This window comes from Xiphias gladius, chromosome 6, assembly GCF_016859285.1.
Source record: "Xiphias gladius isolate SHS-SW01 ecotype Sanya breed wild chromosome 6, ASM1685928v1, whole genome shotgun sequence".
NCBI classification, from domain to species: domain Eukaryota; kingdom Metazoa; phylum Chordata; class Actinopteri; order Istiophoriformes; family Xiphiidae; genus Xiphias; species Xiphias gladius.
This window is the reverse complement of record NC_053405.1, coordinates 15,923,802-15,939,713: the sequence shown is the minus strand read 5'-3', so window position 1 is coordinate 15,939,713 and position 15,912 is coordinate 15,923,802. Positions and strand designations below refer to the sequence as shown.

At 41.1% G+C, this 15,912-nt stretch overlaps 1 protein-coding gene across 1 annotated transcript in view; it reads left to right on the top strand.

Moving 5' to 3' along the window:
• The first annotated feature begins 240 nt into the window (after positions 1–240).
• The window catches only part of fbn2b (fibrillin 2b), a 65,266-nt gene continuing 49,594 nt past the window's right edge, over positions 241–15,912 (top strand). The window contains exons 1-4 of the mRNA XM_040128610.1: positions 241–326; positions 3,611–3,930; positions 12,715–12,797; positions 12,908–13,009. Coding sequence (XP_039984544.1) covers positions 3,752–3,930; positions 12,715–12,797; positions 12,908–13,009 — 364 coding nt within the window. The 5' untranslated portion in view covers positions 241–326; positions 3,611–3,751. The remainder of the gene's footprint in view (positions 327–3,610; positions 3,931–12,714; positions 12,798–12,907; positions 13,010–15,912) is intronic.

Sequence of the window (15,912 nt, the reverse complement as noted above, 5' to 3'; positions counted from 1 at the left end):
TTTGTTTGTTTGTTTTTTTAGCGGAGTGATGATGGTGAAGCCATGTTAGCCACAGTGTGAAGGTTTTAGCTGCTTGTCCCCTGTTATAACAACTCGAGGAGTCTTCAGGAATGTGGGTTTGTCCTGCAGTCCGTTACTACCCCCTCTCTCTCTCTCTCTGTCTCTGCCTCACTCTGTGTCCCCTCCCCTCTCCCAAACAGGGCAATTCCCTAACTTTTCTCTTTTTCTCACAAGGCTATAGTTAAATATTCCATTCTGGAGCACATACCCTGTCTCAAATTCCGACTCTGGGTTCCTCGACGCCAAAGCACTCCAACTCTTGCAAGGTATTGTGTGCATTAATGATCTCTGACAACAGAACAATCAAGTTATCAATAGATTTGATGGTGACTGTTGTTTCAGAAGGCCGTTGTTTCTCGGGGCATTATCTCTTAATGCATGTCTGCTAAATAGTCTAATTGCAAGTTTAAGATGCAGAAAGGTGGATGTTAAATTTGATATTTGTTCCTAAGCGGGTGAAGCGTGGAAGTTTAGTTTTTACCGGCTTTTTGGGAGACTGCATGGAAAAAAAGAAAAAAAAAAAAAAAAAAAAAACCCCGACAGGCTAGTCAAGATTTACAGTTTGATAGCTCGCCCTGTTGGAGTTCTTATAATTTTGGATAAGCTTTCCTGGCGAATAAAGCGGAATAATAATTAAAAAAACCCAAAAAACGAACCTATTTTCCCATCAGGGATTAACTCGTGTTTCAACGCGCAGGAGCTGATGTTGCGTTTTCCTCCATTCATAAAGTTGTGGTGACACGCAGAGCTCATCTCAGCGCTGCAATATCGTGGAAAAAAAAAAAGATCTGTCTTTCTGACAACTCGCAAGCACACTGCTCAATATGCTGCGTTACACTTTTCAAGGGAAGCGGACGGAACTCGACATCCTTGTGTATCTGCTGTATGCACGTGAAGTGTGTCGGTGGTCCCTAACACTGAATCTGCAGTAAGGTTCCCTAACTGTATGGCTTTGCATCTGACTTTGCCCCCCCTAATATCCCCCTGCTAGTGTTCGGCTGTGCTTCGATGTGTTTCACTTCTCAAGTCACTGTGCGATTCCATTACATGTTTTGTCATATGGAGTCACATTCAAGATCGTGTCGTGCGCGCCCAGCGTTTAGGGGATCCATTGATTGTGCAGGGCGGATGCTTTACCTGCTTTTACTTTGACAGCACGGTTGGAGAAGTGCTCAGCAGAGCTCCCACCCGGCGATTGATCAGGCATTTCTTTTGTTCAGCATTGATCCCGCCTCCATCCACTTCTCTTACTGCAAGCGGCTAAAACCACAGTTTTCTATTTTTTATTTTTTGAATGGGAAATATGTGTCTTGGATTTCAAGAAGAGTAGGTGCATGTAGCGATGCCATTGATAGGAGATAATATGAGATAAATTAGTCCATCACATAGTAGTTGTTCCAGGCATATTTACAAATTTTATTACATTTTATTTACGTCTGCATCGAAAAAAAGGGGAAAATGTGAATTTTGGAATAATTATGGACAATTATGTTCACATGAGTATTTATTTACAATCAACTCTTCCTGTCCAGTCCGTGTCTTGCCAACCACTTTTTTTCTCTGTCTTTTTCCCCTCTTCCCTGCATACTTGAGTGAGTTCAGTGCTCATCTATCACCCATCTTCCACTACAATTCATCTGAGTCAGTGGGATGTGGGGCCATATTTCTTTTCTTTTCCTTTCTTTTGTCCAGCTCAGATATGTGGTTGGACCCATGGCTGGAGGGCTGGAGCCGGGGTTTGCTGAGGTTATATATCACCAGGGGCCCACAGTTCACTCTTAAACTTGTGGTCTATAATGAGGTGGAGAAGAGAAAATAAACCTCAGTGCTGTCTAATCCAGCTGGACCCCTGGATGTTTATCAATTTAATATACCCTAATGCAGTTAGGACAGGCTTGTAAGACTATGTTTGCTATGTATGAGGTTAGAAAATCTGAAATAATTTGATTTAGAAATCCAGACTCTATTATAAATGATAATAGAAGAAAGTTAATTTTGTCTCTTTATGTGGATAAGTAATTGGTCTTTGTTAACAAGTAAATGTCCCCACTCTTCTTTCTGATTGTGGAAAGTGCAATGAAGAGAGTCTTTTGAGCTAATTGATCACCTTTACATAACCATTTAACTCTTACTTAACTGTTAACCCTGTCCTTTCGACCAACCTCCCTCTGGTCAGTCTCTCTGGCTCCCTCTAGGCACACGGCTGTGATTTAGGGCAGTGATTCCCAAACTTTTTGGCGCGTCACTCTTTAAATCAAAGCAATGTCTACTCATGACCCTTTGTCACAGTTTGCATATATGACATGATATGATAGTGATGTCCCCATCTTTTTTATTTAAATAGTTTTTAGATCCCTAAAGAGCCATAAATATGCAGTTTTTCCTCAATAAAAACCTAAGTTAAGAGAAAGATCAGAAAAATGAAGACAATTTGCGCATCTCATGACCCCTCACATTTATCTTGCTACCTTTTCGAAAACCTTATGCACAGCAATTACGCTTAAAACATTGCACTTGTGTTGCAATATATAAGGGTAGAGGCTTCTATGTAGTGCAGTACTTCACAGGGCAAAAATAATCTCATTAACACACAATTTATATAAGCTTCTTCAATTTTATATGACGGGAATCCTTATTAACATCCCTTTTAATGACGATAAACATTTACTATTTAACTACACTGGATCTTAGATGCTACACATCTCTAATACATTTGTGACTTTTCTCTCTATAGTCTACGGTCAGTACATACAGTATTTGGTGTCTGTGGAGTGATAAACCACTTATGAGACTGCTTTGAAGTACAGTATAGTGAAAACAGATTGCTTGAAGTCACGATTCTGTTTTCTTGCATGTTCTTCTTTATTCATCCCCAACTCATATGTTTTCTCTTTTCTCAATATAACCACCAATGGAGTGGTGTCCTTTTCACAAAGCTTTTAAGGTTGGAAAATGTGTGAGGGTGATTTGAGCTGTATCATAAGGGTAAAATTGATTCGATCTGTTAGACCACTGTTTTCCAGCCAGAGGTACTTGTACCTAGGGGGTACGTCTGCAGGTGCCAGGAGGTATGTGGAAAACTCAGCTACCTAAGTAGTAAATTTACAGTCGCCAGTAAGATGCCCATCAACCTGACTCAGTTAACACATTAACAATGTATGTTATAATTGAGAATGTTTGAGAACTAGTTAACAATTAAGCAGAGAAGTTTAAAGAGTTAGCTAAAAGTAATGGATAAATGGCTGACATGTTCGTCTTTTGCCTTTCCCAAGTACAAATGCAAACTTGACCAAAGCAACCTAAACACTCACGATTCAGCCGCATGAAAAACAGTAAAAGTAGCCACTTTTCCATCATACCGTCCAGTTTTTAATCTATTTATATTAACACATTTGTTTGTATTGGAGCTCATCCGACAGGGCTGTGGGGGAACATCTGACAAAAAAGGATGGGAACCACTGTGTTAGATGAGGAGAACCACTTTCTCAGTCTAAGTTTGATATGGGTTTGTGTGTTTCTTAGCTTTTATCTCCTTTCCTCCTCTGTCTAGCCCCTACTCTGGAGTGCACGCCAGAACTGGATCCAGGTCTAGATCCCTCTGCTCAGCCTGGGTCTGTACACTGAACAAGAGAGTCAGAGAGTGAGCAGTAACACGGAGGTACTGCGGTTGGAGGGATAGCCAGACGGACCAATGGAATCGGGGAAGCTGGCTCAAATGCTGTTGGGATGGGCGGCGGTGTTTCTTGCGGCGGTCCATGTGGCATGTGGTCAAACTGGTAATGGACCGTACCAAGCTAGCCGCTTCACCGGCACTGTGGACCAGAGAGAGGTGCAGCGAGTTCGACGTCGTGGCCAGGAGACACTGAGAGGGTAGGGATGAGTGTCTATGTGTGTGTTACCGTCCTTGGCAAAACCCAAATGAGCAGCAATGTATAATGCAGTATATACTGTATGAAGTATTCATAAAAAGAGTCCTGAAATGAAGAGAAGTGCAATAAGTTTGGTTTTGCATACACAACTCAGAACATTTGTTGCTCGATCTGGAGAAGGCTTGAAATATAAATTAATTTTCCCTCTCTGCTTTCCTGGCAGCACTCTTTCAACTGCTGTGCTTTCTGGGCTGAGGCCAAGCTCGCCTTATACCAAATTATGCTGGTGAATACTACCACATTGTTTTCTCAAAAACAGCACATGTTCGACCTTAACAGGCTGCTTGCCACACTGAAATCTCCAAGTGTATTTACAGCAAATTGACATTTTCCTGGGAAAGGGAGGAAAGGGCAGCTTTCTATACATCTCATGAGGGGATGATGAGAGGAAAGCATGACCCAAATTCCCCTGAGTGTATTAGTTAAGCCGGAGAAAGTAGTTCAGGACTGCTGTGGGGAGATTGCTGGCCCCAGTGCTTTAAGTTGACGCAAGCGTTGGGGAAAATTGTGTGTGTGGGTACATATGAACATACATGTATGCATGTGTATGTTTTTAAAGGTGTTGCTTATTTGAGCGTCTGTATGTGGGGAGTATCCAGTGAAATGAACTACAGGGATCACATCACCTCTCACCAGCTGCAACCCCCCCCTTCCCTCCTCTGCCCCTTCTCTCTCCTGCAGTCCAACACTTTCACTTTCCTACCTAAACACCATGAATCTGATTGTGGGATGTATGGCGTTTAGCAAAGATTTTTCACTGTATATTTCACTAGTTCTTGAAAAACAAAGGATGTTTTGTTGGGGCCTGTTTTCAGTGTCTGCATCAGTTATTCCAATCATACTCCCATCTGTCCCAGCTTATGGTTCCCCCAGTGCCAAGCCACAGGAAATGAGGTATTCGTATCACCCGAGGGGGGTATGAAAAGGGGCATTTGTTTCACTGCTGTAGGTGACAAAGTAGCAGAGGGAATAACGGAGGACAGGAAAAGTATGAAAGAAAGGAGAGCACATAAGGAAATGAGAGATGAGATGAAGAAGAAATTGGGAGCGATAGTGAGAGATAAAGAGAAATAACTAAACTCTGTGAATCGTATTCAGTTAAGGCTTATTAATAACGCATGTTAAAGCCCACATAGAGTCTAAAACTGGTGTTTTCTGGTGTTCCTGCTGCGTAACAGAAATAGATTTGTCTGCCTTGTCAATCCGTTTGATTATATGGAAGGCATTTGTCCACGATAAATAAAGAAAGTTGTCCTCCCCTTGCATTTAGAGATGTATTTTAACAAAGACCTTTTATAGAAAAGACTGAGTGAGCATGGTAGTTCTTCAACATTTCTACTGCAGTGTCCATCATACTGTACACAGCCACCATTATCATGTGTGACACATCAAGTGTTCACTGAAGCACAAATGAGGCATTTGGCAGTGAACTCAAAACATTAAATATTTGATCTGACCGAGCAATAATTCACATTCACAGTTTGTCTAACAGACAGTGGGCGGCCAGAGGAGAGAGTAGAGAGAAACCAGGAGACCTTGCACAATAGTGTATTATTCCAATCAAATAGTGTGTGGTTTCATGAGAACAAGCAACAAAAGCCTGCAGACTTTTTCCATTACAATGTTAAGATCTGGAAACACTACTGTGTTAGGAATGAAATGCCCATGCAGTGATAATTTTGTGTACTGAAGTAAATAGGTGATGAGATTACATAGCATCTTTGAAACTCAGGGTATGTTATGGCTGAAAAGCTCTGCTTGCACACTGGGCTCGAAGCCAATGTGAGCACAACAAACTAGTTATTTGACAAAATGCTCAACATCTTTTTGATTATTTTTATTGGATTTCTGGATGTTGCCTGTTAACTGTCACTTGAATCATTCCCAAACTTTAAAGCACCTCCAATGCGCTGGTGCAAGCTGGCCAAAGCAAATAGGCCTAATGTGTTGAATTTATTTTCAGTTACTGTCTGCGTGTCGTTGACTGAAAACGATCACAGTTCATCAGGAATTGGGTAAAATTAGTCATTTACATTTAACCGGCTCTGGACAGAAGCTTTAAGGTGAGGAAGTCACATTTGTGATGAGTGGGTAAGTGTTTTGGCTGTTGATGAGCTTTTGTGTATTGTGGACCAAATGTTTCTTACACAGGAGTCATTGAATTTTTCTACAGCTCATTCACCTCAACAAAACATATCAACATACATGCAAACCTACACCTGTGTCTTGCCATAATACTTTCATCTGAGAGTTGCACCAATCACAGTGGACTGTCAGTAACTCAGTATGGGTTTCACAGATTCTCTGTGTGGGAGATGGAGGAAGGTTAGTTTAATGATGGTCATTACACTGGCCTTGGGCTGGGGTGTAGTGTTTATTTGCTGGCTAGAACTCCATATCCCCTGGTTTGTCTCTGGTAGTGCTGGGTCTTATGCTGACTGACTATGATTTATTGGCTCCCACAGCACACTGCAGCCTGGCATCAGTCCACTCAAGGGCGGCATCTGATCAGAACTTAGCCTGGCTGGCTGGCTGCCGGGTCCGCTTTACTTGATGGGTGATTGACCGTCTGGTTGGTAGAATGAGAGAAGGAAAGTGTGACATAGAGACTCAGAGTTTTGGCTTTTGATTTCTCTCACTTTCTTTCTGATGTTTCTTAGAGTTTAATAATTAAGTACATAGTTAAATATTTTAATGAGATCTCTTGTATGTTAGAGTTGAAGAATCCAGGGAAGTTTTTTTTTTTTTTTTTTGCAGCCACCCGCCTTATTAACTTAGCGCAGCTTGGCCCAGCTCTACTTTAAGACACACTTTGGATGCTGGCTAGCTTGGCAGACATTCAGCCCCAAAGCAGAGAATTACTGTATATTCAGTCCCTCAAGTCCCTTACTGGATAATGTCAATACCACCCCGATGGCCTGGATAGATTCGTCTATTTACAGTCTGCTTTGGCATATGCCTAGTTGGAAAGGGAATAAAACCATTTCCCTGTTTTGGATCTCACAGGACAAACTTCTTTACCTCAGAAATATCTGAGTGTTTTGAGGACAGGGAAAGGAAACAAGACCCACAAAAACGGTCAAGAAGAATTTACATTTGGGATTAGCCAACAATTGCCACCCTCCCTTTCTGTTTTATGTGCATTAGGTTCCATTTTAGGTTTTTATGTGTCGGTATTTTATGCTTATGGTATGTGCAGGCTAAGACTGAGCTGTAAAGACAGGATTATCTAGGACTGCTGACTGGCATGTGGTCTGCGAATAAAGTGGTGCCTACTTAATGTCAGACTGTATGAAAAGATTTAGAATTCAGTTTACTTACCACATTTGACATTGCCACACTCATTGACACACACACAATAAAACAAACACACATTATGCATTCACACTAAGAAAGGCATTGCATGAGCTTATTTATGTATTTGATTTACAGTTTTTTCTAGAGCTGATCACAAACAATATTAGCTGTGCCGCAAAACATCTGAGTTAAGAAGCACCTTGGGTGATGACATTTATTTTTATGGAAAAGAACAATAATCAAATATCCCCTATTTATTTGTATGGTAGACCACAGTTTGAGTTATTGTGATGTAGATGTTTATCTCCTGTTGTCTCTCAGCCAGAACAAAAACATCACAACAAACACAACCAATTCCATTCTCTGTTAGACTGCCAACAATCTCTCACTCTTTCCCTCTTTGTCTGTGTTTCTCAGTTCAATTTAGTTTCAGTTCTTTAATGGCATGAGTTTAGCAGGACAATACGAGACAAGAAGGTGTCCACTGTTGGAGAGGTGGAAAGTGGGTACTATACTAAAGGTACAGTTTTGAGGTACTTACAGTTTACTTGCATGTTTCTATTTTGTGAGATGTCGTACTTCAACTTCACTTTATTTCAGACTGAAATATTATACTTCTTACTCCACTATATTTATCTGATGGGTCCGGTTACTATCGTCTGCCAATTAGGATTTTACAGTTAAGTAAAATCACAAAATATTTTCGATATAACTCAATCTCTCTCCTTCTCTTCTCCTGTCCTGCCTTTCCCCCTACTTTTTTGTATTCCCTTCATTTTCCCTCACACTTCCTTCCTTTCTACTCTCTGTCCGTCCTTTCTTTCATTGCTTTCTACAGCTGCTCTGAAAGCACGAAAAGCTTTCAAACCGAGATATTACATTTTTACCCAACAGTGAAGCAAAAGTTTACCTTTGATGCTTTTGTATATTTTACCAATCATTCTTGTTTACTTCTACCTAAATGAAAACTTAATGCAGAACTTAATTTTTCCATAGTGGTACAATAACTAATTTTGAATGTCTTCCACCATTGATTAATATTCATCTCTCTTATCACCATCTACTTGGGTTGTTGACTATACATTACATTCCTTTATCATCCCCCATCCCTAGATCTGATAGGAGAGCAACTGGCCCAGGTGTTGTTAGAAGCAGCAATACGTAAGAGTTTTCCTGAAGGGGGTCAGATACCAGGCAAATGACCTTTGACCTATGACCAGTACACTGAAACACACTTACACGGACACAGACACCTGACCTGGAGCCCTGGCAACTGTGAACTTCTGGTCTGTGTCTTTATGGATACAGACTGTCTGTAGTCATTTTCCATGCCTGCCCAACTCTGCCCTTCCTTGCAGGTCAGTGGAGGCTGCTGCTCTGAACTGCCTTAACCTTTGACCCTGTGGATTCCTGCATGGGAAGAGGACCCTCAGGCTACAGCCTCATAATAGCCTTGTTAATTTTGCATTTTCTAATTTTATAACTCTAACTCTTTACTAAAACCCAAAGAAACCAGAAAAATAATTCAAAACTTTACAACAGGAGAAAATTAGAGTTGCAACTTCATCTGCTGATTGTTTTCGGTTATTTTGCCTGAAAACCTCCATGATACTGCCTCCCCTTTTCGACTTTGAACCCTGCCTACAGTATCCATTTTCCCTCCATTCTACATATTTCCTCTTGGATGAGGTGGCACCCATTTTCCTTTTATTACTATTAATGGCAGTTAACGAGCAATCCACGGGCTGGGAGGCAACTTCAAAGGCCACAACAAGGCCACAGAAGAGTTAATCTCCTTTAGATTGAGCCCTGAAAACAGTAGGACATTTCAATATTGAGGAAAACCCCTGGGGCTTAAACTCCTTTTTTATGGCTGTCTTTCACTCTGTTTTACTTCAGTTCACCCTCTAAAGCCTCCTCTTGGTGATAGGAGACCAGGCACTGACCTGGAGGAAAGAGAGAGAGAGAGAGAGAGAGAGAGAGAGAGAGAGAAAGGAAGAATAACAAACCAGAGCACCTCAGGGTCAAACCCCTATAATCCTTCATATATTGACAACCCCCAGGTCTGTGACAGTGGAAAATCTTCAATGCAATTTTGGAGAATTAGATCAAGGAAGAAGTTTGGTTCAATGCTTATTAAGTATTGGAATGCTGATGTCTCACTCTATGCATTTCAAAAGTTTTTTCGAGGCCCTGTTTAGTTTGTGTGTTTGCCCCAGAAGTTCAACCCCCACCAAGGGTCTAGCCTCTTCTTATTTATGCTGCTCTCTCCTTCGTTTCCATATCTTCTGTTTTCCGCTCCCACTCCTCCTCCTGCTTCCTCCTCTTCTCCGCATAAACTTGTTTTGCTTTCCCTCCCACTAATCTCCTGTTCCTTTCCCACCATTCTGTCTTTCCTCCTCCTAACCGCCATTCTTCTCACTCCCTTCACACTTTCTCTCTAAAACCAGCCCTCACGTTTCAGTTTCTGGAAATGTCCCAAAGAATCCATTGCTTCTGTCTTTTCTACCCTTTCTGTTTTATTTTTATCTCCCCTCTTTGTCTGACCACTAATTCTGCCTACATAAATGTCTCTCGTCTGCTTGCCCACCTGTCTGGCCCTCCTTGCCCCCCCAGATGCCATCTGTTAATGTGGTTGGAGGTGTGCTCTGCTCTCCATCCATCAGAACCTCAAACCCCAGCTGTCATCTCCCTGGTAGCCTGGGGTTACTACAGATACTGTCTGGTGAGGAGGAGAGGAAGGTCATCTGTTTCACACAGGAGCAACCTGAGACATTCATCAGCGCTAACACTTAATTTCCCACAACCCCTGGTCTTTTAATCTTCTCATTTTGACTGCATATCCAACCAAAAGCTGCTCATTGCTGTTGTAGTCTGTTGGCTAACAAAACTACTTTACAAGAAAAAACAGACAGTGATATTGACTTTTACTGTTTTATTTTCACTTCAGCACTTAAACGATTAATCAATTAATAATTTAGCTAATCCATAGAAAATGTATTGACAACAATTTTGATAATAGGTTAATTGTTTAAAGGTGCTATATGTAAGTTTTTGCTATTGCTACATAGCCCATGTTAGCATTGACCGCTGTTTACTTACCAGTCTAGAGCAACATTGCGAGTTTAGCATCAAACTTCATTCCTTTACTTGCCAAGAGCTGTCTCCAGCGGTGGAAAGCAGCACCAATGTCAACTCTTGTTTCGCCTCTATTTCTATCACTTCTTTTCTTCTACTGAAGTTAGCATACTAACCAGCTAGCCCCAGCCCACTCCATTTCATAATATCACTTTGCGATAGTGAGTCACTGTAAACCACATTCACTGGCAGAAATAATATAGCACCTTTAAAGGAATAGTTCTACTTTTTAGGAAATGCAATACCCATACCAGTAACTTCCTAGAGTCTCTGCTGGTTGCCTAGCACCATGGCCCCAAGAAAAAGCTTGGCATTTAACTTCCACTAAAATGTCGAATGGTCACTTTATTAATTGGGTTTTTGCATGACTTAAACAAACCAAAGACAATGTACTGATTTGTGAGCTTTAGAGGTGCTGGGAGATCGATTTTGAACAGAGCCATGTTATATCTTATGTGGATTTAGTGTCTATCTAAGATATAAAGTAATGTTGGCAGTAATGTGGACAGCTGGTTTGACAAAATAAGCAATGTAAAGATGTCACTCTGAGCCTTTTTCCACTGTTTTTGACATATATGAATGGTTAAAAAAAACTACTAATATGCGAGCAAGTTGTGTGATTCGAATAAAAACGACAGTTCTATTTAGTAAAAGTTGTCAAATTTTAGGAAAAATAACCAAAATTAAAATGTAAAAGTCTTCCCTCCAAGGAGCACTCCACTGGTTTTATACATAAAGGTCACTTTACTTGCCACTGTACCACTCAGCCTGTGAAAAATGTTGTATAATGTCTTCGGTGGCTCTGGAGGCAGCTTTGCAAAGTTTGAAAAAATAACCCAGATGATGTCATTAGGATAATTGTAAGTTACTGATATTTGACAGAAAACATGTATTATAAATTGGGGTAAAGGAGTTTGAAAAAGGCAGAGAAGAGTATATGAACAATTGAGTTGCATTATGGGAAATCCAGTGTTTTTGAATTTTGACTCATACTAAGGACTAAAAATCAGAATATCCCAGCCTCCTCTGCCATACCAGTTTTGACTTTTTTTTTTTTTTTTTTTTTTAATTGTCCCCAAAAAGCCCCTGAACTTTCTGAAAGTGCAATACTAAAACCCTGGGGTAACCCTTTCGAAGGTGTGTTAAGTTGTTGTCTAATTTTATTAGTCCTTGGTCAGCGTCAGAAAACACAGGGTAATCTAGCGTTACTTTAAACAGTCATAAATTATCTCCTGGGGGCAAAAATTTTCTAGACTAAGGAGATTTGATCCCTGTGGCAACTTACTGTACCATGAGCAACTGGATCACGCTTTTCCCCAATTTACCAAGCTGTGGTCCCTCAGTTCTTAGTCATGCCATCAGCAAATGCAAACAACTAACCACCAGCACAGATGACCACAGATATAGCCATTATTATACACTCTGAAAGGTCACTAAGGATATCATTAGTACAACCACATAGTTGGAATCCCTTCAGTTTGTTAAATAGCTTTATGCAGTGTCTTGGGGTATTTCTCTTGAGTGCACACAATGACTTATGGTACAAGGGTTTGGGTTTTGGGATTGATATATATTGGGATTTCTATTTAATTTCTAAATACACTGAGCTATAAATAGGTGTGTAATTATTCATGGATGATAAAAAGTGACACGGAAGTGTACTTTGCATTAGCTTGTAAGGCAGCTGCAGACTCCATGTTTATATGTGTGTTTGTGTGTGTGTGAGCAGAGGCAGTCAACTCTAGATGTGGTTTAGCTATTTCCTCAGAGGAAAACTTTGTGGCCAACCTCTCAGGCCAATCAAGCGCTCCATACACTGTTATGACTCTCACATCTGTAAGACAGGGTCAAAGTTCACTGCAGGCTCTCCACCAGTAAGAGTCAGAGCTGACTGAAAGGGTATGGGCAGCGATGGAGAACAGCACTGGATATTTGCAAGAGAACAGGACAACCAGGCATGGAATTTGGGAAGAAAGGAGGACTTTATACATCCCGTCCTTCCAAGTTTAAATTCAGCCTTTTATGAAAACAAAATGCTGCTCTTCATGTTGTAGGCCCCTCGCATTTCCTTCCCCTTCTACCCTCTCTGAAAATACCTCGATACATCACCCGAAGAGGCTTTGTATCAAAGTTTGTTATGTTTATTCTGAAAGCAGAGGCCGTGCTGGTCTTTGGCAGCTCAGAAAATAACTCATAACTCTGTGTATTTGTTTAGGGGTTTTACTAAAAGATGTTTGGGAGGTCTGGGTTAGTAGTGAGTTTATTTGTTCTTTCTTTTTGTCTCTGTCAGGCCCAATGTGTGTGGCTCTCGCTTCCATTCATACTGCTGTCCAGGCTGGAAGACTCTCCCGGGAGGGAACCAGTGTATTGTCCGTAAGTTCTTCCTCAATACCACAGAGCCCAGTGATAATTTTGCCTATTTCATTATTGTGAAAAATGAAATAACCAATTAAATTCACTTTCCTCTCCTCTCTTCTCTCCAGCAATTTGCAGGAATTCCTGTGGCGATGGATTCTGTTCCAGACCCAACATGTGTACCTGCTCAAATGGCCAGCTCTCTCCCAGCTGTGGTGCAGGAGCAGGAGGTCAGTAGTACCACTCATCAGACACACATACAATAACTTTATCTTCATCTAACATCAAACCCCATCACAATGTGGTAACAGACAAACAGAATTAAAGTAGGAGAATAATTATTTATCTGCATTCGATCCATTACATTACATTCATCTTACAGATTTGTCCAAAGTGACTTAGGAATAGTGACTCCCTGATTCACATGACTCCCTGATTCCCCCTCTGGCGGAGAGTTGAATGTGAAGATTTATACCAAAGTCAGATGCCGGTTAACTTAGCCTTGCTAAGTTCCAAGATAAAAAGAGTCAACCTACCTGCACCTATAAAGTGTTGGTTTTACACTCCAGTTTTGTACGTATTAAACAAAATGTGATGTGTTAATTAGTGAGCTTTAGAGCTGCTGGTAGTTGGAATTTTGTTATTTTGGACAGAACCAAGTTGCCCCCTGTTTTCAGTCTTTATGCTAAGCTAAGCTAACCAGTTGCCTATAGCCTTTTATCTATTCATCACCCTATCTGATTCCTTACTGTACACAAGGATTGGTAAAATAAACCAGTAGATCATTTATTCCCATTATTGTTCCAAATAGCCTCAAGCTTTACTTCACTTGCCTGTGTGATTAGCTAAGTGGCAAAACTACTGATCAAATGATGTTGCCTGTTACACTAAGCAGTTTCACCTCCTACCCATGCAATTGCTCTGCCATTTTCCAAAAAATAATGGTTCCACCATTCTCACATGGGAGCCAGAATAGCACTGTAGCCAGTGTAATAGTAGTGTATAGAGTCTCAGGCCTGTGCTACAGCCTGCAGGTCACAGGGTTTGTCAGGATTGAAGCAGAGAGTCTGGCTGCCCCAGCTCAGTCTGCTGGGCTTCGTTACAGACCACTCAGGATGTGTGTTTGTGTGTCTGTGTGTGTGTGCGTTTGGACTGGAGCAAGGTGTTTTACTGCACACACAGAGTGTGTGAAATCCCGTTTGTTTTAGTGAGATTACTGAAATGTGTACAGGGTTTAGATATTAAGTTAATATGTGCAGGACATACTGACAACATTGTCGTTAAGCACCACTTTTGGGAGCATGCAAAGTATGTGTCAATGTGTGTATTAAGTAGCATGCAATGTGTTCAGCTTCACCGCTTTAGTAGGCCAAAGTCAGCTCGTCAGTCACGCCTAGCCCCTGCCAGACCCTTTACACATGCTCACATTCCATTTAACCCGCTAACAGACACATTCTCACTCACACAACTGTACACACAGACAAACACACAGATATATTGCACATAGACATCTCACACTCTTATTAAACAGACAGACAGAAAAACGTACATGCACGCACACACACAGTGAGCATCAGCTGGCTGTGACCCAGAGGTGTAAAATTGGATCTGTTCCAGCCATAAGTGAGGTTGACCCTTAGAGGAAGGGCATGGAGGGAGGGGTGGAGAAAAACAGCCTCTGACCTGTATGGCAGGATATGCACAGATCTCCTGCAGAGTCAGTGCTTTGGCAAGAGCTATGAAGTCATGTTCCTTAGAGAAAGGAACAGCGCAGGAAAGTGAGGTGATAGAGTGAGACCTTAGCAGAGCTGGGACGAACTGACTGTCAAACTTAGTGATTCTCAGCTTTCCTCAGCTGGGATTCATGGTGGGTTTTCTACGGAGTTACAGGCAGTGGAGAGGCAGGATGGGAAGCTGCTGTGGTGATCAGTTTAATAATGCATCATCCTATTAATAGTTTGGAAAAGTGCTTTAATGGCCTATTAGAGTGGGGTTTATCACTGATAAAGACCTTCCTCTAGCCTCTCTGTCAGTTTAGTGGATGTCCGAGGTCAAACAGGTTTATGACCTGAGATAAACTAATACTCCATCAGTGCACTGAATGCTGTTAATTGACCCTGTTTAACCATGGAGGTCACCTACACCTACAAGTTATGATCCTTCTAACCTATTAAAAGTATCTGTTAATTTACTCACTGTCTTATGTTTAACTGCTTCTGAACTACCCAGACTATTGTAGTGGGATGTTTCCAATTGTCTTCGCTCTATTTAATATTTGGTTAGCTTTGTTTTGATTTGAAGTCCCAATGAGCTGCACTCATGGCTTTAGGTGTGTACACTAAATTATTAAGTTGAAAATTGTTTTCACAACATTATCTGTCTCTGAGGCTTTAGGCCATACCAAGAGAAGGCAAACACTCCTCGTCGTAGATCTTGTCTTTGCAAATGTGCTAACTCCCAAATTCAGCTTTTGGAAAGAGTCCACAATTTAATCGGATAATTCACTGCAGTTGGAAACAAATTGCAGTTCTATGGAGATCTGTTTGGAAACACCAATTTCCTCAGCCTTAATTATACAGCCTGATTCTAGCGCCCTGGTTCGTTGGAGTATAGATAGCATCTTAATGTTTCGCGTCTTGCCTGTGGAATGCAGAGGTTTAAATAAATCAGCAACAGATTTGTGATTTTCTACATGTAATCCACATGTCTGTGATTATTGTTGGGTCCACACAGATGGTCGTCTATGATTTTTTTTATAACTCTTCCTGGAATCTTTGCTGTTTGCCAATGAACAATATAAGCACATGTTTCGCAGACCTTTAGAAATTGACACATTTATAGAAAAGGGAAGCCAAGGTGGCTTTGCAACAGCATAAGTAACATTTACTGATAACCTGGAGATACATATCACTTCCCAGACACAAAGGGTTAGTGTTGTAAGTCACCCTTGTAAGAAATCCACTGACAGTTTAGAGCAGAGCAGCTGTGCTAAGGATCGTATAGGGTCATCTTTATAACCTTGTTTTCCCATAACCATAATTAAGAAATCATTACCACGGATGTTGTCACCCTAATGGTGCGAAACAGCTGTCTTTAGACTGACAGGCTTCCAATGGCTATTGACTAGGAACAC